The sequence below is a fragment of the Esox lucius genome, chromosome 5 (assembly GCF_011004845.1).
Source record: "Esox lucius isolate fEsoLuc1 chromosome 5, fEsoLuc1.pri, whole genome shotgun sequence".
Lineage (NCBI taxonomy): Eukaryota > Metazoa > Chordata > Actinopteri > Esociformes > Esocidae > Esox > Esox lucius.
Window position 1 is genome coordinate 25,246,404 of NC_047573.1, and position 24,176 is coordinate 25,270,579.

At 44.1% G+C, this 24,176-nt stretch overlaps 1 protein-coding gene across 3 annotated transcripts in view; it reads left to right on the forward strand.

The window, feature by feature from the left end:
* The window catches only part of LOC105031631 (ankyrin repeat and fibronectin type-III domain-containing protein 1), a 204,176-nt gene that overhangs the window by 153,147 nt on the left and 26,853 nt on the right, over window positions 1-24,176 (forward strand). For all 3 annotated transcript variants that reach the window (XM_020046506.2, XM_020046505.2, XM_013133847.2), the window contains 2 exons: window positions 2,649-2,774; window positions 23,648-23,858. In XM_020046506.2, coding sequence (XP_019902065.2) covers window positions 2,649-2,774; window positions 23,648-23,858 — 337 coding nt within the window. The remainder of the gene's footprint in view (window positions 1-2,648; window positions 2,775-23,647; window positions 23,859-24,176) is intronic.

Here is a 24,176-nt window from a genome sequence, read left to right on the forward strand (position 1 = left end):
TGACACCCCTAGAATGCAATGACACAAATCATTGACACCCTATATTCAATAGAAAATAGTACAAAGACAATATATAAAATGTTGAAACTGAGAAATATTATTTTTTCCTGGTAAATATATGCCCACTTAGAATTTGATGCCAGCAACACGTGTTAAAATAGTTGGGACACAGAGGCAACAAAAGACTGGAAAAGTTGTAATGCTGCAAAAACTTAACCTGGTGGAATATCACACAACTTATTAGGTCAATTGGCAACAGATCAGTAACATGATTAGGTATAAAAATAACATTCCATAGAGGATGGGTCTTTCAGACGTAAAGATGGGGAGGGGTTCACAATTCTGAGAACCTGGTGAAATTTCTGTACACAAGGGACCAGGCCGAAAACCAACATTACAGTAGATGGCTATGATCTTCGTGCCCTCAGGTGGCACTGCATTAAAAACACAGTTCTGTAGTGGAAATCACTGCATGGGCTCAGGAACACTTCCGAAAACCAATGTCTCTGAACAAAGTATGTCGCTTCATCCACAAATGCAAGTTAAAACTCTACCATGCAAAGAAGAAACATATATAAACCAGATCCAAAACCACCACTGCCTTCTCTGGGCTTGAGCTCGTTTTAAGATAGACTGAGGCGAAGTGGAAAACGGTCCAGTGGTCTGACAAATTCAAATATGAAATAATTTTTGGGAATCATGAATGCTGCGTCCTCCAGACTAAAGAGGAGAAGGACCATCTGGCTTCTTATCACAAACAGTTTCAAAAGCCTGCATCCGTGATAGTATGGGGGTGCATTAGTGCACATGGCATGGGTGACTTGCACATCCGTGAAGGCACCATTAGTGCTGAACAATATATACAGGTTTTGGAGCAACATATGCTGCCATCCAGATTACGTTTTTTTCAGAGAAGGCCTTGCTTATTTCATGAAGACAATGCCAAACCATGTTCTGCATGTATTACAATAGCATGGTTCTGTAGTAAAAGAGTCTGGGTGTTAAACTGGCCTGTCTGCAGTCCAGGCCTTTTACCCACTGAAAACATTTGGCGCATCATGAAACGAAAAATACGACAAAGTAGACCCCGAACTGTTGAGCAGCTGCAATCCTACAGTATGTCAAGCAAGAATGGGAATACATTTCACTTTCAGAACTATAGCAATTAGCCTCCTCATTTGGGCATGTATTTTTCCAAACACAATACAATTTCTCAGTTTCAACATTTGCTATGTTGTCTTTATACTATTTTCATTTAAATAGAGGGATACATTATTTCCATATCATTGTATTCTGTTTTTATTTGCGTTTTATGCAGCATCCCAACATTTTTAGAAACGGGGTTGTACATAGAAGGAAGGGTGATATAAATATGCAAAAATTATGATGGGTTAAAGAATGGATTTTTTCCCTGTATGCATCACATGGGCTGGAGAAACACTGCACCTAGCCCTAACCATGACTAGAGCTGGCTACATTGTCACAGTTACTGTTTTTTATGTTAAAGATACAGTAGCCTGATGGACGGTCTTTTCGGGTTGATCCAAGTAAAGCCTTATGGCCCCATAATGACTGTAGCTAAGCCCACTTTGTTATGTCTTTGAGCTCTGGAGTGCGCCTCAAAAGCCAGCGCTGCTTCTCACCATCCATCCTTTCAGTTTGTCTCAAATAAAGCTCACCATGGAGACTAAAACACTTTTTGGCTCAAGGTCAAGGGGAGATCTCTCTGTATATGTGAGTCACGAGCGAAGTGACGTTTGATCATGTTTCGTAATAAAATGGAAACAAATGGGTAGATTAGGTGTACAACATGTGGCTTGAGTAAAGGCGTGAGGCAACATGTCTGGCAGTCTATGGTCCGTGGCAGCCGTAGGCAACCAAATTCAGCTGTGGGATGATTTTCTTTCAGAGCAGATGGTCAATGGTTAAAAATACATATTCATACACGAAGCACAGTTAAGCCCAAAACAATAGTTTATTTTTAAAAAGTAATATTTCTATTTCTAAATTAAGACAATCCCAATAATGTTTATTTTATTAGCTTGAATATGTAGTGACAGATTTCCTAAACGAGACATGTATTTTTGCTTAGGTGAAGATTTTTAACCACAGTTCAATATTTCAAGCATTTTGCTTTATTTTCATTCAAATCAGATGACCTTATTTTCAATTGCAAAAACTAGTTTGGGAAGTGTTATATACGTATATTTTTATTCCCAAAAAACTTAAAGTTGTCAAAAGATAATTTGTAATACTCTGTTAAACTATTAGACATTTGTGTTCAGGCAATAGTAACTCCTTGATGCCAAAATGCTATTAAAACGATGATTGCTCCCCTTGCAGTTTCCACAGCAATATTACCAGAGCTGAATTCTCATCAAATGAGCCTTAATTGAATGGGAAGAAATATTACATTTCCTGTTTTTAATTTAGACAGTGACAGTGCTGGGACATCTCCAACCTAATTTCGAGAGATAATCCTCTTGGTGAAACTTTGTCACTGTTTTGGTTTCCCAAACAAGGAGTTATTGCAGCTCTATTTATAAGGAATAGTTATAACATGAGTGATGTCAACTACATCTGAATTTTGATAACTTAATTTTTTTTACAGAGTACTAATTCTGTGTGTATGTGTTCTCTCACCCCAGGGTGGAGTCAAGCATTTCCAAATTTACTCACCGGTTGTCCCTGAAAGAGAGGCAACAAAAACCTGAGAAGGCTACTACGCTGGATAGACCTACCTCCTACAGGAGGCGCTCTCTCAGTTTGGACTGGTAAGGACTGTTGTGTTACTGTATACACTCACCTGTCACTTTATAAGTTACACCCATCCACCCCCTCATTGACAAGGTGTTTTTCCCACAGTACTGCTGCTCAACTGATGTTTTATCGCGCTGTTCCCTGTAACTAGAGATGGTAGTGCGTGAAAATCCCAGTAGATCTGCTGTTTCTGAGATGCTGGAGCCACCAGGTCTGACACCAACAATGATTAATGTAGTGTAGAAACATTATTTTATCACATCGAACAGGTTCTGCACAGTCCATGGAGTATCAACACAGCTCGGATGCGCTGAACACTCAGCTGGCCCAAAATAAGTCACATTGTAGCGTTGGATGCACAGCATGTGTGTCGTGAGAGATTATGGATTGGTGGACTAACCTGATTAGACCAATGCCAATCGCGCAAGGTCTTTCCTTAACACTTTCTTTATCCAAGCCAATCGCCAAGATCTTTCCTTAACACTTTCTTTATCCAAGCCAATCGCCAAGGTCTTTCCTTAACACTTTCTTTTCCCAGCCAATCGCGCTAGGTCTTTCCCTAACACTTTATTTTCCCAGCCAATCGCGCAAGGTCTTTCCTAAACACTTTCTTTATCCAAGCCAATCGCCAAGGTCTTTCCTTAACCCTTTCTTTATCCAAGCCAATCGCCAAGGTCTTTCCATAACACTTTCTTTATCCAAGCCAATCGCCAAGATCTTTCCTTAACACTTTCTTTTCCCAGCCAATCGCGCTAGGTCTTTCCTTAACACTTTATTTTCCCAGCCAATCGCACAAAGTCTTTCCTAAACACTTTCTTTTCCCAGCTAATCACGCAAGGTCTTTCCTTAACACTTTCTTTTCCCAGATATGTGTGAAAATGTCTGGGAACAAGATTATTGCATATCAAACATGGCTTGTGTTAAAATATCTTGCTACAGTACACCAGTTTCTACGAGAAGTATTTGTTATGCGATTGTTTTGTTTTTTACTACCTGAAGTGACGGAATTGAAATATAATTTAATGTGACATTTCTTCACACCAAACATGGCTTGTGTTGAAAATATAGTTTTTATCCTGTCTTGGACTCCATAACCCCAAGACATCCTCCACCATATTATTTACTCAGATCAGGAATCATGAAACGAAAAGAGATAATGTTAGACATATATCTACTGCCTTAGTTTCATCAGTACTGTTACAAGAGCAGTGGCACTCATTCATGGGAATCTAGGCTCCACAAAACCTCTTACAAAAATAGATGAACTACTAACTTTTCTAGTCTCCCTTTTCATAATTTTCCTTTAATTCAAAGCCTCTTCAGGAGGTATTTATCTTCAGGTAGATGCTGTTATGCATTCGTAGAAGACTTCACCAGCAGAATTATGAAGGCTGGACTGCAAGGTGCACTTACACTGTAAGGTGTTAGACATGTTTTTGTACACTTCATAGTTCATCCTACTCCTGTCAGCTGTTACAGTACCATGCAAAGGTTTTAGGGAGGTATGAAAGAATGCTGTAAAGTAAGAACGCTTTAAAAAATAGACATTTAATAGTTTATGTTTATCAATTAACAAAATGCAAAGTGAGTGAACAGAAGATTCACTACCAGTCAGACATTTTCAAGGCAGACTGGGGTTTCCAGATGTGCTGTCCAAGTTCTTTATAAGAATGACAAAGAAACGGGCAACATTGAGGACCTTAGACGCAATGGTCAGCCAAGAAAATGTACTGCAGCATATGAAAGACACATCATGCTTACTTCCCTTAGCAATCGGAAGATTGGCAGAAAACAGTGAGACCCTGATACACTCATCCAATAAGCCATACCTCCGACTTGGAAACAAGGCCAAGCGACTCAACTATGCACGAAAACACAGGAGCTGGTGTGCAGAAAAGTGGTAGCAGGTGCTCTGGACTGATGTGGCAGAAGGCAGTTTGTTCGCCTAATGGCTGGAGAATGATCCACGAATGAGTGTCTGCAGGTAACAGAAGCAAGTAGGTTTGTTACAAGTTTTGGGCTGCATTGTTGCAAATGTAGTTTGGGATTTGGTCAGAATGAATGCACTCCTCAATGCAGAGAAGTACAGGCAGATACTTACCCATCATGCAATACTGTAAAGGGGGAATCTGGAGAACAAGGAGTCCTTGAAGTGATGGTATGGCCCCCACAGAGCTCTGATCTCAACATCATTGATTCTGTCTGGAATTACATGAAGAGAGAGAAGCAACTGAGGCTGACTAAATCCACAGAAGAGCTTTGGTTAGTTCTCCAAGATGTTTGGGCCAACCCACCTGCCAAGTTCCTTGAGAAACTGTGCAAGTGTACAGTACCTAGAATACTTGATGCTGTTTTGAAGGCTAAGGATGGTCACACCAAATATGGACTTTATTTTGATGTTCTTCTGTTCACTCACTTTGCATTTTGTTAATTGATAAATATAAACTATTAACATGTACATTTTTTAAAGCGTTATTACTTTTTTTCAGACCTGCCTAAAACGTTTGCACGGTACTGTAACTGCTGACAGCAGTAGGATGAATTATGAAGTGTACAAAAACATGTCTGCTCAGATGCAAACAAATGCATCTAAACTCATTTAATGGCATTTTATTATGTAACAGGACAATAACCCCCTAAACACTACCAGAGACACCAAAGAGTTTTTCAGGGACAAAAAGTGGAAAGTTCTTGACTGACCAAGACAATCATCCCATCTAAATCCAATTGAGCATTCCTTTCATATGCTGAAGACTAAACTGAAGGCGAAAGGCCTTGAATCAAGTAAGAACTGAAGATGGCTGCAGTACAGGCCTGGCAGAGAATCCAAGGAAGATGCCCAGCGTCTGGTAATGTATGGGGCTGCAGACTTTAGGCAATCATTGAATTCAAAGGATATGGCCAAGAACTAAATATGACTACTTTATTGTACATAATGGTAATTTGTCCAAATACTTTTGGAACCCTAAAATAATAATACAGAATGTGCTGTCAGTACTGAATGGTTTATTCAATATGGCTGATCCTCTTTAGTTTAATCTCACACTTATTGTATTATTTCACATCTTAAGTACAGTATTTGAATAAGAATAACTGATTGGATTTTGTTGCAGTCATGGTGAATGGTGCTGAAATAGAGGAGGCAGGTATTTCTTTTCTCTCTGAATCAGTAGGCCAGGTTGTTCAGTAGTCCAAAAGTCTGATTCAAATAACCTGCTTTACCATGTAGGTGGTTTAACTATTTCTGTGCATGCCATATGTTTCATGGACTCCACCAGACAGATGTTGCTCTCAGGATTTGTAATGAAACGTGTGATTCTTGTCTTGTTGTCTCTGCCTTATGGCTGTCTATGAATAACAGCTTATAGAGCAAGTAACACACTTATCACAACGCATATGTTATAATATGCATTTTTTTCCCCCTGGCTTGGCTTCCCTAGTCATTTTACCCACGCACTGCCACTGGCCAAGAGTCACATACTCAGAGTGAGAGAGGTAGGTGATAAAACAACAGAGCATTTAAATGGTAAAATGTAAATTGGTAGAAGCTTTGGGACCCAGTGCCGGATTCCTCAGATCTCAGTGGGAATTATTTGAGTCACTCGGGTGAAAATGTTACGCTCATGTTTCAGAAGCGAGGGAAATTGAGCTGTGTTGGAGCAGTTTGGGTGGGTTTGGCTCGAGGAGGGTAGTTGTAGGGGTGGGGTCCCTCTCTGTCTCCGCGTCTGGGATTCGTTGAGGAGCGCCAGGCCAGTCAGCTCCAGTGGCGCCGCTTCATCTCGCTCTTGTAAAGCCCCAGTCTTCAGGCAGATGATGAAAGGAGTTTGAAACCCTTCCATAATTAGGTTGCTTTCCCGTCCCGGCCATGGGAATCCTTCCCGCACTCCTAGGATTCTACCTACTGTCTACTGGTTCATCTGTCTGTCCTTCTGTCGGTTCTTCTCCCCGAGGCCTTCTGATTTGTACGTCTGGCCCCACCACTTCCCTCATATTTCACCGTTGGGATCTGTTGCGGGATCAAGCAGGAACGAGCACTTCCTTTAACACTCAATCTGGTCCAGAAGCCTCCAAATATCCTGTTTTGAATGTTTTTAATTGTTGTGCTCGAAATAACGGGGTTGGATTAGACCCTGGGTGTCTGTCCGCTTGGTGAGTGACAGGTGTGGTTCTGTTGGATCTGCGGCGCGGTCTGCTGTGAGGTCTCGTAAGGTCTCACATGTGGTCTACGATACGAGGTCCGGATGTGTGGTCTGCGAATACAGGGCTGGTGTTAAGCTTGTGACGGCTAGAGTGGTGTGAGGTCCTTTAACTGTTCTGTGTTCCGTGATGTAGCGCTTAGCGCGCAGGGACCTGACCTTTAGAGTTCCGCCATTGATTGATGTGGTCTGTTCTTAATGAAACACAGTAGGTGGATTGGACGCACTCCTTTACGAGTAGAGGGTTAACTAGCCTACAGCTGGATTTGAACTTTCTTGGGCGAGAGCAACTGTTTGAAAAAATCCCGACCGACTGTTACTTGTGACATCATAAACACGAGACCCCGGGAGGAGACGTTCAAGGTTACGGCTGAGTCATGCTACTGTAGGTGAAATGGGGTCAGCTCCAGAGGAACAAACGTAGCCACTCCGGAATGCAGACTCATCGTCTTGGCAACGGGGGAAACGTACCATTGTAGCATCTCTTGAAAATGTCTTTTAACCTGCATATTTTGAGTTATTCGCCTCTGGAAGTTTCTGGACTGTAAACTACAGACAGTCTTTCAAATGACACCGCCCTCCATACTCACATTCATGCTAAACAAGCAATACTACTCATCGCCATGTTTAGAAATCTCTGCTATTGTTGTGGAATGGAACATGAAATGGAATTCATTAGGTTTCACGTTAATTACTACTCTTTTGTGTAGAAAGATTCTGTTGATCATAGAACCAACTTACTTATCAGGGCTGGCCCGCCCTGTAACAAGCTTGTTATCTATAGGCAAGCTTTTCCAGTCCTCCACAATAAAATGGTTTCAGGCAATTTCAAAGCTTTATCGTCTATTTACAGGACGGTTGCCATTTATGTGTACTTACGTCTCCTACGGAAACAAACACAGCCTTTATGGATGTCCTGAGCCAAGAAAACAAGCAAAAGGTTGAAATAGGAGCTGTTTTGTAGCTTTATCAAAGTGTCTGCGAGCTGGCTGGGTCCTGGGGGAACGCCATAATAAAAGATAATGGTAGTGTTATTGTTATTGGTAATCATAGTAAATGGGCTCTGGGGGGACCCTTAGATGAGGGAGGGAGGGGGGAATGGGAGAGGCAGAGGGAGGAAAGGGTTATGGTTATGGCTGGCGATATCAAACAACATATTGAAGTGTTTTGTCAGGAAACCATCACCGTTAATCATTGTTGAGGCAGCCCTGACGTCCCTGCGGCGGATTTCAAATGGAGGCCTTTGCCAGGGGATCGGAGGGGAACAGATTAAACAGATAGGTTTTATTACAGCCAGGGGAGCATTGCGTTGGACTTTTTACGGTCCGTCAATATTGCAAGGCATTATCAGATGCGCCTCTGAACCGCAAGAAAATATTGATCATTAGGGAACACTGGACCACAAATCTCCACTTAGTTCAATTTAAACATCCATATTTCAAAGCTCGCGCAGACATTTTGTCTTTGTCCTATTTTCTTTGAATCACATGGTCACAGCGGAGATTGGACCAATTCATAGGTCATACTGGTTAACTGGTACTCTGTTGTTAAGGCTGTAAAGGGACACTAGTTTTGCTCCAGTGTACGTAGCCTAGCTAATAAGGCCTCATTTCAATATTCTCTGAGGGGGAAGAGCGGAGGCTCCTGGCCAAACCCCTCAGTACAATCGGAGCTGCAGCCCAGAATCTGATCCAGCACAGCTATTTCCCAGAACATTCCTCAGCAGTATGCCCGGAGAGAGTCAATAGAAACTTAAACGTCTGAATGTTGAAATGTCCATGACAGTCTTATGTCAAACGGAATGTTATTGGATGTGACAGTTCAAAATTGGGAAAAAGGGGCACTCCACTTTGTCACATCCTGTACTGAGACTCTGAGATGTGTTGGGTGTGTAGAGAAACAGTGTTATGCTGATATGTAAATTGGGGGCAGCGGTGGGATCCACTGGGAGATCCGTACTTCTCACTAGGAAAGATTTCCATGAATGTCTCTGCATTCTGCAGGGCCGCCTGAAATGTTGACCATAGTTTCCACATAAAACCGAACAAGTCATCAAGTCAATGACAAACCAGCGCCCAACACACAGGTATTTTTTGTAATCTATTCTTTTTTACCAAACGAAAATGTATAACGCTTGAAGGCGAAAACCCTTCAAAAAATTCTGCTTGTAAGGGTGAAGACATTATTCAAAGCACCTTTTTCAGCTGACTTTGATCTGGAACAATGGGATCAATTGGAGACGCTGAAAATACCTAGCGTATGCGAATGTGTGCAAGAGTGTGAGACCAACTCAGAATGTGTATTAGGGCAGGGATGTGTGCCATGCATTAGAGCTCCACTGGTTCAAAGGCGTTCTACTCCCAGCCCTGTCTCTGCTCACTGCCCCTCAGCCTTCTGGGATGGCTCCCAGCCCTGTCTCTGCTCACTGCCCCTCGGCCTTCTGGGATGGCTCCCTGTTGACAGCTCCCTCACATGACGTCTTCACTTGGATGTCAGAATCGAAACAGACCCCCTTCCATTAACCATATACATAAAAAAAAAAATCACACACACACTGTGATGGTATGCATATTGGTAGGAGGAGGCTAATGCCAAGCGTTAATCCTTATGAATTGTGTACAAAGGGAGTAAAAGAGAGAGAGAGGATCAAGTTAAAGTCTCCGTGGAAAAATCGGGGCAATGCTCAGGGGGCCCAAGTGTCAAGCAGCTTGGGATTGAGCGCTGGTCTACTCATTTGGTTTTCATTTGTTTTAATATTCCATTATTTTTCTTTCCTTTTCTTTCTTCTAGCCGTCAAAGCCGTCTGTTGAAAGTACAGTCAGTGATAGCTTGCTTAGATCTACTTCATACTTGCGCTGGACATTTACCCACTTGTTTGTGTTTCTATCCGTGCGGAGACCAGAAAAATGCCCGCCAAACCCTAACCTTAACCTCAATAACCTCACCTTTATGCATTAACGTAACCTAACCTTAATGCTAAACAAAAGACCACTGCCTGAACTCTGATAATAACACTAATCCCTATTTGATGGTTTACCCTAAACCTGACCCCAAGCTGAAATAGGTGTTTTCTTTGTGGGGACTGGCTTGAAAACCTTGTGAGGACCAATTTGTCTGTTTTTACTGTCTTTGTGGGCACATCAGGATCACACACAAAGAGAGAGAGAGAGAGAGAGAGAGACACGGACACACACACACACATGAAGATTGAGCAGAGTGTGGATGCTATGGCCGGGATATTTATGAGGCTGGCTCCCGCTTGTCCTGCGTCCCAGACTCACTCAGGTTTCCACCCAAAACCTCAATTCAGCAAAGAAAGAGAAAGGACTGGGGAGGGGGGCTACAGAATGGGTCAGAGGAGGGGATGGAGGGAGAGTGAGAGAGTGATTTCAAGAGCGAGAGTGACTTGTGGTTTGAAAATGTTCTGGGAAACCAGATATACGGGACGGGAAACTCAGGTTGCAATCAAGCGACCCCCCTTCCCCACTCCCTTTCTGACCCAACTCAATGCATTGTGGGCGATGAGCCTCGGGGGAAAGGACGACAAAACCAAGGCCAAACGACTGTATGTTTAAGTATGATCATTCTGATGCTAATTCCTCCATCTCTCTTTTTCCTGTCTCTCTCTACCGTCCTCAACTTTGTCTTGTCTCTCTCTCTCTCTCTCTGTTGCTGTATCCCTCTCTCTCTGTCTCCCTTCCTATGAAGTCCTTCCATTCACCTCCCTCACACCTATGGCATTTTCACACATTGACTGTCTGCGCTCCACTCATGTTTTATCCCGTGAGCCCGGGTTAACTGTGCCCCCCCCCGCCACCTCTCCTGTCTGGGGGTGCATGAGTCCCCCTCCATGGCCCTAGACAGGGTGTTCATTACGATTATTCTTTCATTTCCCCCTAGCGGCACACTACAATACATTGGGAAACCACCCTATTTATTTGGCTGTTGATGGCAGGTGGGGGGCGGGAGCTCAGACTGTACGTTGGGGGGCTCCGGCGGCGGGGGGGTGGGGGGGGTGGGTGGAGACAGGAGCCGCGAGACATTAGGGGTGCTAGACGCTAGTCTGCGGTGATGTCGCGGGGCCCGCGTGGGACCCTCGCTCGGTCCCTCCTCTCAGAGTTATGGCCGTGGGACCCAGAGAGCGACGTCGCCGCCGGCACCAGAGACGGCGCCCGGAGTCCGTGAGAGAATCCGCCAACTGGTGGCGGTCATCAGCCGAGTCAATGGCCGGGGTCGGCCCCCCCTGGGCGCCTGGCATATGGCGGACTGGGGGAGACTTGAGGGAGATACAGAAGAGAGTTTGTGTGTGGTGTTTTACAGACCCACACACATACACACACACACAAACACACACACATCAGAGACACCTTGGAGCCACACGGGCTAGGCCCCGGTCGCCACGGAGACACCGTGTCACCAAGCCAGGGGAGAGAGAGAGTGAGAGGAAGAGGAGAGAGAGGGATAGAGAGGAAGAGAGAGAGAGAGTGACCGTTGTCTGATTGGCTAGGCCACTATGGGGTAGTTGATAAGGATATCAGAGGGTTAAGTATGTGTGTGTATGTATGTTTGTGTGTGTGTGTTGGGCCCGGGCGTGTGACACACCAAATCCCACCTTGTTGCTCCCCCTCCTGAGAACACCCAGTCACACATCCCCATGGCGACTCACTGCTGTCTCTGCTCATCAAAATTAGCGAGAAAACACAGAGACAGGCTCAGTGAACAGGTGGTAGGCCTTGCTCTGCTCAGCAGGGCCCTTCAAAGGTTAAACACACAGAGCTGCACAGGGCTTTTTCTTTGGCCTTATCCTTTGGGGGATCAGGAGATGGAGCAAGTTTGAGAGATGGAGAGAGACAGAAAGAGATTCTCACCTGTTAAAAGGTCTTGGGTTAACTCTGCTCTAAGTCTTGGCCGTGTCTTTCATGTCATCACCATATCATACTGTCTCTCTCAGTCTCTCTCTCACTCTCTGCTTGGCTCCTGTACTAATAGACAGCTGGAAGTACTGATCCCTGATCAGTTTGACTTAGGGCCCTGGGTTTTCATGTGAAATGTGAGCACGATGAGATGAGGAAATCCCTGCTGACGAAGCCTCCCCCAGGGCTGTTGCCCAGTTTGACTCACCCACGGGTTTCCCAGCCGCTCATCAGCTAGCGGCACAGCAAAGGCTCCAACGTAGGGCTTATTTACATTATGATACTGTATATTTTCCCAGGCATATCGAACAGACATATCGAGAAGCTAGCTCATTATGTTATGTAAACTTGCAGATATCAATAGCTCATGACGTCACGATTGAAAATGACGCATTTCAATTGAGCCTAGGCCCTGAAAACAATTGTGTTGCCATTGTATCAAGGTTCTGTGCAGTGCACACGCTTATCGCTCCATTGTCCAGTGATTGAGGCCCACAGTCCTGCATGGTACATCATGCCAGTGTAACCTGAAACATGGAAATGATTATGCAAACCAAGATAAGTCTATCTGATGGTTTTTTCTCTCTGTCTTAATTTAAATGAGCTAATGTTATCGATGATGAAATTAAATATACATCAAATGTTAGGAATGGCATCCATGGTATCTGAGGTGTCAGCGCATTGTTTTGCAGATTTCAGATCTCAAACGGGCTGCCCTACACCGTAGTTCCAATCCCAGAGCATCTTTTAGCACTTCTGCAAACATTGGGGAAACCCTGATTAGTACTCTGAAGAACCGTTTGAAAGGGATTATCCTGATGGAAAAAGCGAAATATGCACCCGCCGAAATGCAAACTTGTTTTTATAACTGGAATATTCAAAATACGCCGATGGCAGGAATGCAGTAAAACATAGGAGGCTGCTCTAACACAATGTGGCCCAGGGCCTGACTGCCTGTCTGGGTATGGATTGGGTCAGACCCTCCAGCCGCTGCAGGGCCCTACATAATGAACACAGATGAACGTCGTGGCCCCCCCCCCCCCCCCCCCCCACCGCCCCGATGGAAGTGGCCCATCCCTGCCCTCTCGCGATGCGCCCGTACGCCCGTCCTGGTGTGTGCGCGGGTTGACGCGTGTGGCGTGCGGACCTTAATCTGTGTGCGTTTTGTGTGCAGTTTGTTGTGTTGCCATGCCAACCCCCGTGTGTCTGCGCCTGCAGGTCAGAGGGTTAACGTGGCTCCGCATCGCCTATAAGCAGATAAGAGCCAGCGGGGGGAAACTATGTGGATCCTAGGAACACTGCCGCCCCCCCCCGCCCCCCCCACTCTTTCTCTCTCTCCCTCCCTCGCTCTTCCTTGTCCAGTCTGTCTGGTGCCAAGAATCAGATTTCAGAATTTCCTTCTCCAAGCCACATTTAGAGTGAGCGTGCACGGTCCACACATCCTATTGGCCCCCATTTCTCCCCCGCCATTTCTCTCCCTCGCCCTTTATCTCTCTCTCTCTGGCTCTCAGTTAAGCCCTCCCGCGTTCCCGCCTTTTCTGGCTGGCTGTACCTGATGTGTCTGAGTCTCTCTCTACCTCGGCTACCAGTTTGCCCATCGTTACTGGCCTTCCGTCTTATTTTGCTTCCCTGACACACACTTTCACTCCCACTTTGACACACACACACATGCGCGCTCGCAGCCGCAGCCGCACACCCACACGCACAACAAATAACAAATCTGTATCTTCCTGTGCCTTGTCCTTCTCAACCCCGTCACCCTTCACCCGTGTTAAATGAATTCTGTGATCATCCGAGACGTTTCCCCTAACTGACCGCTGATAGAGGATCGTGTGGCTTTTCATTTCCCCAAGGTTTAAGGTTGGGAGAGGGTAATCTGATCCTGGATCTGTGGATAAGGCCAAAGGACATACATACATGCATTTTGTGTGTGTGTCTGTGTTGTTCATAGAACTGAAGGATACCCATGGAAACGTTGACACACACACACACACACACACACACACACTGACCCTAGCGCCCCCTCCCGCTGTACCGCCCAGTAGAGATTTATAGAGGCTTGTGGCGGCAGACTGGCCTGGTTGATAGGGGCCGGCCTGTCAGCACATAGCTGACCTAGGACGCGACACACACACGCTTGTGCACGGGAAAGTGCACACCCGCACACACACACACACACACACTGACAGCATACACGCACAGGGACATGACGCCGTTGCCATTGAAATTTCAGTCAATTGAAAAAGTGAATCGGAACGACCATTTCTGTTTGCGGAATTTACTGGAATTCACGCACGCAGGAATAAGGGAGGAACGGGGAGGAAGGGGACGCTAATATCAGCGAGAAAGAGATCAGGAGTGTGAAGGATGGTTAAAAGGGGATGGGGGCAGAAATAGGAATCTACAATGAGGAAGATGGAGACGTGTGGTTCACTAGTCAATGTGTTTCATCCTTGATTGGGTGAGGCCTATTCTACATCTCCTCTTTCTGTAAGGAAAGCAAATCTAAGCAACCGTCCTGGTGTGGTATCCACGGGAATGAGCTCCCATGGCAAACACACACACTCACAGCTCACCTGTTACGCGGTAATCGTCCATGTGTTATCGGACTTAGACAGGACCTTAGTAATTCCATTCCCCAGGTCCGAGCTTTCGTGCAGACCGAGAGGGGGAGGGTGAGATTAAGGGACGAAAAGGGAGAGCTGGCAGGGGAGAGGAGGGGATGAAGGGAGGAGAAGGGACGGAGGTTTGGTGGTGGGAGATCTGGTAGATGGAGGTAGGTTTGGACGGAGAGATGTAGCGAGGAGTGGGGTGGAGGGAGAGAGGTTGGGCGGAGTAATAGCAGACATTAAGGGAGATGGAGGGGGTGGAGGGAGAGTGTAGGAGGAGCCGGAGTGGTGAGAGAAAAGAAGAGAGGCGGGGCTAGAGGAGACAGCAGGACGGGGTGGTGGTGGAGTACTGTCTGTGTGTAGACCAGGTCTATGTGTACATGTCGGGAACCAGATGTCTCCCAAAAAATATTATCCCCAAAAATCGGTCCCCCAAGTTTTCTTTTTGGGCAGGTCCCCATTAGGGATTTCCCGGCAGGATAATCCACCAGATACGTCAAACTTGTTGCGTTGCGCCGGAAGTCATTCATTGTCAATGAAGCAATCCGAAAAGTTTCCAATGCGATGTTGCATTGCGGTGTGTTTGGTGTAATACATGTGTTCAATAATTTCAACTTGTGCGTTCCCAATGAAAGGAGTGCGTGGCAACCAAGGGCAAAACTCCAAGGCTGACAAATGAAGCCTACCTGGAAGTGCCAAAAACTGCCTGGTAAAAAAAAATTTTTTGGTGTATATTGTTTATTTCCCCCTTTGTGAGAACTGTGAGGGGAGGGGGGCTTATCCGTTTAAATTATATTATGATATTTAATTAGGGGCATGGACTATTGAGTGGCAGGTGTGGTGCTGGCGCTGTCACTCGTGTCACTATTAGCGGTTTGTCCTTGTCACTATTGCCTCAGCTAAATCCAGTCACTGGACAACTCGTAACCGTACAGTCTGTGCTCATAACTTAACTTAAAATCTAATATCTAATCTCCAAGTTCTTTAAAGTCTATCATCTTGACAATATCTAGAGTTGCAAAATTACCACATTTATAAATTAAAAAAACGCTGAAGCATTTTAAACATTTAAGTTTTGTTGTATAGATTAAGGTTAACTTGCCTCAAGTGTAAGCTGGTAATGTTAAGGTGACTGGCTAACAACTGCCGGCTAGCAACCACTAGGAACGCAGAGTTGCATACTGGAAGCATTTAGCCTAGCTTCTTAGCCTTTGCTAACTTGGTAATGTTGTTCTAGGTGGGCGTTGTTGCAGCAACCAGGCACCTCAACTGCACCCACGCCCCACCTCTTTGTCCATTTTTGGTAATCCGGAAGTTAGACAGAGTGACGCGCTGCCAAGATGGCGAAGGCCATCTCCTTCAAAACGGGTATTCAGACAGCTATGGGTGACGTCACGGTTACTACATCCATATTTCTTTAAAGTCTATGGTGGCAACTAGTGGCACATAGCATGACCATAGCAACTAATAAGAAATGGCAGGTTTTCAAATGTTATATTATTTACAATGTCAAATCTACATTGTTCATGTTAAATTTGATAATCTGCTAAATAAAATAATTCAAGTGGCTAGTAGCCTACCTAACCAACTCAATATCAAATTAAGTAGATAGGCTAGCTGACTGTTGTTGTTAGCTAGCATTGTATCAAACTACTGTACAATGCGAACCATTCTGCTCTAACTTAGCTTAATCACCAGCACCTATTTTCCACAATTATAGCAGGCTCTCTCATTCCACTGCACAGATATACAGTGGGGAGAACAAGTATTTGATACACTGCCGATTTTGCAGGTTTTTCTACTTACAAAGCATGTAGAGGTCTGTCATTTTTATCATAGGTACACTTCAATTTTAAGAGACGGAATCTAAAACAAAATTCCAGAAAATCAGGTTGTATGATTTTTAAGTAATTAATTTGCATTTTATTGCATGACATCAGTATTTGATCACCTACCAACCAGTTAGTATTCCGTCTCTCACAGACCTGTTAGTTTTTCTTTAAGAAGCCCTCCTGTATTAACTGCACCTATTTGAAATTGTTACCTGTATAAAAGACACCTGTCCATACACTCAATCAAACAGACTCCAACCTCTCCACAATGGCCAAGACCAGAAAGTTGTGTGAACACATCAGGGACCTGCACAAGGCTGGGATGTGCTACAGTACAATAGGAAAGCAGCTTGGTGAGTAGGCAACAACTGTTGGTGCAATTATAAAAAAATGGAAGAAGTTCAAGATAATGGTCAATCTCCCTCGGTCTGGGGCTCCATGCAAGATCTCACGCAATGACCATCCATGCAATGACCATCTTGATGATCCAGAGGAGGAATGGGAGAAGGTCATGTGGTCTGATGAGACAAAAATAGAGCTTTTTGGTCTAAACTCCACTCGCCGTGTTTGGAGGAAGAAGAAGGATGAGTGCAACCCCAAGAACACCATCCCAACCGTGAAGCCTGGAGGTGGAAACATCATTCTTTGGGGATGCTTTTCTGCAAAGGGGACAGGACGACTGCACCGTATTGAGGGGAGGATGGATGGGGCCCTGTATCGCAAGATCTTGGCCAACAACCTCGTTCCCTCAGTAAGAGTTTTGAAGATGGGTCTTGGCTGGGTCTTCCATCATGACAACGACCCGAAACACACAGCCAGGGCAACTAAGGAGTGGCTCTGTAAGAAGCATCTCAAGGTCCTGGAGTGGCCTAGCCAGTCTCCAGACCTGAACCCAATAGAAAATCTTTGGAGGGAGCTGAAAGTCCGTATTGCCCAGCGACAGCCCTGAAACCTGAAGGATCTGGAGAAGGTCTGTATGGAGGAGTGGGCCATAATCCCTGCCTCAGTGTGTGCAAACCTGGTCAAGAACTACAGGAAAGATGATCTCTGTAATTGCAAACAAATGTTTCTGTACCAAATATTAAGTTCTGCTTTTCTGATGTATCAAATACTTATGTAATGCAATAAATGCATCTCAGTTACTTAAAAATCATACAATGTGATTTTCTGATTATTTTTTTTAATTCTGTCACTCATAGTTGAAGAGTACCTATGATAAAAATGACAGACTTCCACATGCTTTGTAAGTGGGAAAACCTGCAAAATCGGCAGTGTATCAAATACTTGTTCTCCCCACTGTAACTAGTAGCAATCCTGCTCCAGGCAGCACTTTTGGAGTTGATGTCCCTGTAGCAATAGGCCCTATGCACTTTGGTCGTATAAAGCAGGTAGAGACTCCCTTTTTTAAGTACCAAAAAATACAGACAGGACATCTGACAAAAATAATGTACTCTAAATTTTGACCTATCTGGTGGACCCTTCCTCTGTGTACTTAGCTTAGATGACATAATTTTGGTTTGATGCTTTAAGTGATAGTCAAAATGATTCAGTTTGATGTTGAAAGTTATTAGCATCACCTGACTGGAATCTGTCTCTCGTGATAAATACAGTGACCAGTGATTATTGCGGAAACGCCTGTGTTGAACCTACCCTATGGCAACGTTGCTGGCTGGCAGGGATAATAGGTGGCTGGAGGCGTACATTTTCAGTTTCAGACGTTCATTTTGGTGGAAGCGAACACAGCAGTCTGCATGAAGCTAGCAAGCTCTCCTCCACTTCCCTCAATAAACCCTATAAGGTCAATTTTGCCAATACCTTTTTGTGGAGTTTCTATGTGATTTTATACATAACATTTTAATGGTATTAATGTTTTTTATTTAATATCCATTAAATGGAGACTAAAATAAACATGAACTTTTTTTAACTATCAATGTCAGTTTTAGTTTTATTTTCTGAAGCATTTCATGAATGGATTCAACTCTTTTGCATGTTTTTTATCCCAGACTTTTGACATTCTGCTATGTGTGACATTTACAAAAGTCTTGATAATTTCAGAATATTTAATGCTTATAAAAATAGTCAAATTAATAGAAACCTTATATTTATATTTGATGTACATAAGCCATTTGTTACTTTTCTTACACATAATACAGTAGTCTGTTAGTATGGGTCATTACCACCATGACAAGTAAATTGCATGATAATAAATGTTTGCAGAAATCTCTACTTGGTTACCATGGATACATAATTGCCACTGTGGAAAACATGGATGTCATGCAGGGAGTTACCTATTTTGATCCTGGGAAATTATTAAGTTAAATATGACCTGAGTCATTATCAAATAGGCTATCATTTCATTAAATTGAGTTAGCTTTTTTAAATCATGTTTTAATTATGCATATTTGGGATGCATGGTTTGCTTGCTGTTCATCTGGCGTTAGCATGCTGGAATCTCTGCTTCAAACTGAATTTCTTCCACACATCATTACTATCACATAATGAACTATGGTGATAATGACAAAATGTATTAATTAAAACATTTGTAATTATCTTAAGTCCTGAAAAGGCACTGACATTATGCCGATGATCATGGATAAGTTGATTTTAAATTATTGGTCTTATTTAGCAACTATTAGCTAAATTAGACCATTACAGTTCTTGTATTACGTTAGCATAATTTGAGCGATTTCAAGTGTCTATTCATGTGACTCACTATGGTTTTTATGGTACTTATATTATATAATGCATTTTCTTTCTATAAGATGCCCCCTATATCAACCAAGGAGAGGAAAAGGACATATATACACAATATTAAACAAGATACTTCAAGATACCTGGAATATCATAAGAAAAGAGAAGAAAGATCAATTACCTCAAGAGAAAAAATAGGCAAACTTTCTTATTGAGAAAAACAAAAAAAAGGGATAATAAATAGGATGTAATGAACCAATGTAATAGACCAACTATACAAACAAAAAATTCATAACTGTCCTGCACCACCGCACACACTCAAGCTGATTCCCCTCCTGCTCAAACTCGTTGTGCACGTTGTCGAGAGTGCTCCATTCACACAGAGAACACGATCCAGCCTTCCTCTTTTGATGGTGGACGGCAAACATGGAAAGTTTGAGTGGACTGGGAAGGCAGGAGAGGGAGATAAAAACAAAAGATGGAACAAAAGAGTAGGCAATTGAGAGCTTCGAGAGCTTTGAGAGCTAAACCTTATCTTAAGTGAGCACACACCTGTCTCATGAGTCTAAATCAATAGCCGGTGAACGATTGTTTGTTCAATGTCAACTAGTGTTTCTAGCCTTGTACATGTATTTCTGCCTGGCGTGTGGTGAGGCCCATAGTCGTGGGAAGTAGGGGTGCTAGGGGGGCAGCAGCCCTATCTGTGACAGGCTCAGCACCCCCTGACGAGGCACAGAAATTCACTTTTAGTTTTAGTCTGCCGCCAACACTGAGCTTCGGCCGATGGGTACGCGTTGTCTGTTCGTCTGCGAGGTCATGCACGTCATTACGTCACATGGGCACACATCGCCTACCCATTCGCTATCTGTTCAAAACCACCAACGTGCTAAAACCATCATCGGCACCCACTGATCAGAAAACATCCAGAGCTCGAACATCCAGAATCACAAAGGCTGTGAACTGAATGTCATTTTATTTTTATTACCAATGCTAGCCCTAGATACACATGCAATGGCTTACAATGTCACCTATTTCATGCCCTCTCAAATGAAACAGCTCAATATTATTCTGATGTGTCATTAACAGATATAACTAATGTGACGATACTAATAGTCATAGTTTTACCACAAACTCCTATCCTTTTACGATAGATTTTCAATAGAAGTCCAATGTTCAAAGCCAGCAAACACACACACACACACACACACACACACAGAAAAATGCAGTGTTGTAAACAAAGAGTTCAGTGAATGAGATGGCTAATTTGCATATTGGCTTACTGTAGCTCTGCTTGGCTAGAGTCTGTGTAGGGTTTTAGACTGAAACATTTCTATTGTTTTTCTAGTGTATTTTTCCAAACACACATAATTTCCACACTCCACATTGCTGAAGAATTCTCACAAATGCTTTACTCTGTGTCATTTACCAACATTCTATGAAATTATGGAAATGTGAAAGCGACCAAATCTGTTTGATCACTCGTCAGGAAATATTCCAAATTGTCGTGTTGTTAATGTGTGTAACAACTTCAAATTCCAACATTTTTAAAACATTGTTAAAATACTGTTTGTTCCAGTTTAAGGTAATGGTAAGGGTTAGGGTGCTTTGAATTCTGAGTTTCCTGTCCTCACAAATATAGAAAAATGTATGTGTGTGTGTGGTTGTTTTGGTGGTGGTAGGGATATAGCAGTGCTATTTGATGCCAGCTTGGTGAGGGGCCAAACATGAACCAAGGATTCTAGGGAGCTTTTGTTCCCAGCAGGCCTGTTTCCTGCTTATGGCGTGTTAAAAGCCAGGAATGGTGTGTGTGTAAAAGGTTACAGAGCCATGTTCCACAGTTTTTGCAACATGTCCCAGATGAAGAGCTATCTTACCTCTACTGATGTCTCACTTATACATACACCGACCATATTGGATTCCAGCTCTGCTCAATAAGCGGACCCCAGGTCCGATCTGGACCCTTAATGGGATCAAAAGAGATACCCCCCCCTCGGTGTAGTTGCTGAATTGGTGCTGGCTGGTCTTTACCAAAAGTAGGCTAACATGGTCAGGGTTGTCCTTATATTCTCTAAAGTGGCCCCCCACCCATCAATCCACAACTTTGACAAATTGGGTGTTGACAGGGGTCATGTTAGCATGCTGTGGCTTTCAATGCTGCTTGGCTACTTTTGGCTGACTTGTTCTTTTGCTCGTCTCTGTCTGTCCTTCATCTCGCTTTTCATGTCACTTTTTCCATCTCTCTCTGCCTGTCCTATTTCATCTCCCTCTGCATATCGTACACCATCTGTCTGTTCAGCTCTGTCTGCCTGTCCTATTTCATCTCCCTCTGCCTATCGTACACCATCTCTCTGTTCATCTCTCTCTGCCAGTCCTATTTCATCTCCCTCTGCCTATCGTACACCATCTCTCTGTTCATCTCTGTCTGCCTGTCCTATTTCATCTCCCTCTGCATATCGTACACCATCTCTCTGTTCATCTCTCTTTTCATCACTCTATTTTCATCTAACTGGCTCTCTCTTACTTGTCTTTCTTTCTATTTGTCCTAACTATCACTGTCTCTCAAAGCCCCATATCCCTTTCCCCCCTACACTTTTTCTTTTGTGGGACATGAGGGAGTCGCTGGGAGTGTTTTGACTGTCACTGGGGAGGGACTAGCCCCCCACCGTTAATATCGTCAGAGTGTGAGGCTGCCCTGGTGGGTGACAGGAAGTGTCTGTTCCATCTCAAACAACAAACAACAATAAAGCCTGTTGGAAATTCCTCTGCTACCTCCTCTTTGAAATGGACACCCGGAGCATTAAAAATATAGCTCTGTTTTATCTCTGCCACCCTGCCCCGACCCATGGAAAAGTTATTCTTTTATCTGCCCCTGGAATAGGTTAGCCCAAGGAACATGAGGAAGCCTAAAATAAGGCCTCTATTATGGGACAGAACATAGACTGAGAAAGGGGATTGGGGAATGGGGGGGGGGGGTGTGATGGGTGTATTTTAGTGTGCCGCCCGGCCCGTGAAAGGGGTTGACGCGGAGCCGATCGGTTGCCCCACTGGCCCTAGCCTTCAGGGAGATGTGAGTGGGCACTGCTAACTCTGTCAGCTGTTGTTCCATGTGTGTGTGTGTGTGTGTGTGTGTGTTCATCCTGATTATAGAACACTATAAGTCACTGCAATTCTCTATTAATTGCCTATTAACACTATAAACTTCAATTTATCCTGACAGGCTAACTGATTTCACCACAAGCTCAACATGCCTCACGCATGACAGTCATTCATTAGGTGATTCTCTTTTGTCTGAGCAGAAAGGAAGGTTCAAGGTTCTTGTTTTCTCTTTCTTCTTTCACACGTTCTGTGATTTTTCCCTCCCGTTGGTTTTGGGCAACGGAATGCGTCACTGTCGCCTCTGCGTCCCGTTGACATTTCCGTCACCAGCTGAATGTGTCGCGGCCCAGGCTCCCTCAGAAACACGCATTCATTCACATAGTTCCTTTGGCAGGATGAAGAGGGGGCAGCGTAGCCGGCATACCGCAGACGCCAAGATAGGAAGGACTGAGAATGAACAAGCTTACCTCTGCCTCTCTTGAGAAAGAGGTGCCACATCGATAGAGCAGGACTGGCGCAGGAACGACATCTGGCAGTGCCAACCCACTCATGCATCATAACGACTGAGAAATTCTACAAATGTGAAGTCCACCTGGTTGGCTGCCCCATTAGCCGGCAACGTAGCACTCTGCATGCCACTGCTGGTTTTTGAAGCTAAGAAGTGTTGTCTCGGTCAGTCCCTGGATGGGAGACAAGACGCCCCTGGAATTGGTTGTGTTGGAGTAGAGGGCATTCTTTTCTCCCCGGCCTAAATATAAAATCCCAGGGCAGTGAAGGTAACATTGCCCTGCATATGGGCCATCTTTCACCCTCAACTTCCAATTCCCTGTCCTCTACCTGTAATTCCCCTGTGACTGTTCTCTAGGGTTTTTTCTATGAATGAGAAAATGTCAACTCACCTGGTAAAATAAGGGTTAATAAAAAAAATATACTGTGGAAATGAATGTAAATAATATATCCAGACTTGGACCTAAAGATTTTTATGACCACTTGACCAGAAAAACATTCAGATCCAAGTCCATCAGGTGGTTTTGTGATTAGAAAAAACTCTGGTCCCCAGCTCATGACACAAATCCCAGCCAACCCAGCTAGATCCTTAAGAAACAGCCCTTTCATTCCGTAGCTATTGTAGAATTGAATGTGTTTCGGCTGTATTTTCTTAGTCTTCGTCAGAGCCTCTATGTTAAGGGCATTTCTAAACAAGACATTATAAAGAGATTAACAGGCAAGCCACTGTTTATTATCCCAGTATCCAAGGCAGGAGCGTCAGACATGTGGCAGCACCAAACATAGGTAATGTTTAGTGCATTCTTCACAAGTGTTAGTGCTAATCAAACACCAGAAATACAACAAATACTCACTCTGGGTTTCCAGTGGCTCGGTGTGTAGGTCCTAGTAACACAGAGGCTTTATTACCCAAATTCCAAATGGGATAGGATTAACTCTGAATTTAGCAATAGGATCTGTTGAAATACCATATTAGGACCAATAAAACAATTAATACTAATCCTCTCTTTGCCTCTGTCCAACCCCTTCCCTGTTCCCTACAGGGCCGAATCAGCCAAGATGACCCAGCGAGAGATGCGAGAGCCTCACCCTCCCCCCGCCCGCAACAAATCCACCAGCCTGGCGTCTCCCAGTGCCGCCCGCCGCCTCTACAGGAACCTGTCCGGGAAGTTCCGCGTTGGCAACCTGCCCGGTCTGGAAGACAGTGTTGTGTCTGGACGGGGTGACAAGGAGCGCCTCCGCAAGTCCACTATGGTGAGCAATGCATACTAAGCACGACTCAATTCAGAGTCAATACGGCTCAAGACTGTCAATACAGAGTCAATGCAGACGTAACTGAATCAATACAGAGTCAATGAAGTCGGTCACTTTAGACGGTCACTTTAGAGTCAATACAGATGTAACTGAGTCAATACAGAGTCAATACAGCTCAAGACTCTCAATTCAGAGTCAAAACGGGATCAGCACAGTCAATTCAGGGACAATACAGGCTCAACACAATCAATACAGATGAAATACAGGCTCCACACAGTCAAAAGAGAGTCAATAAAAGGAACATCAAATAATTAACAA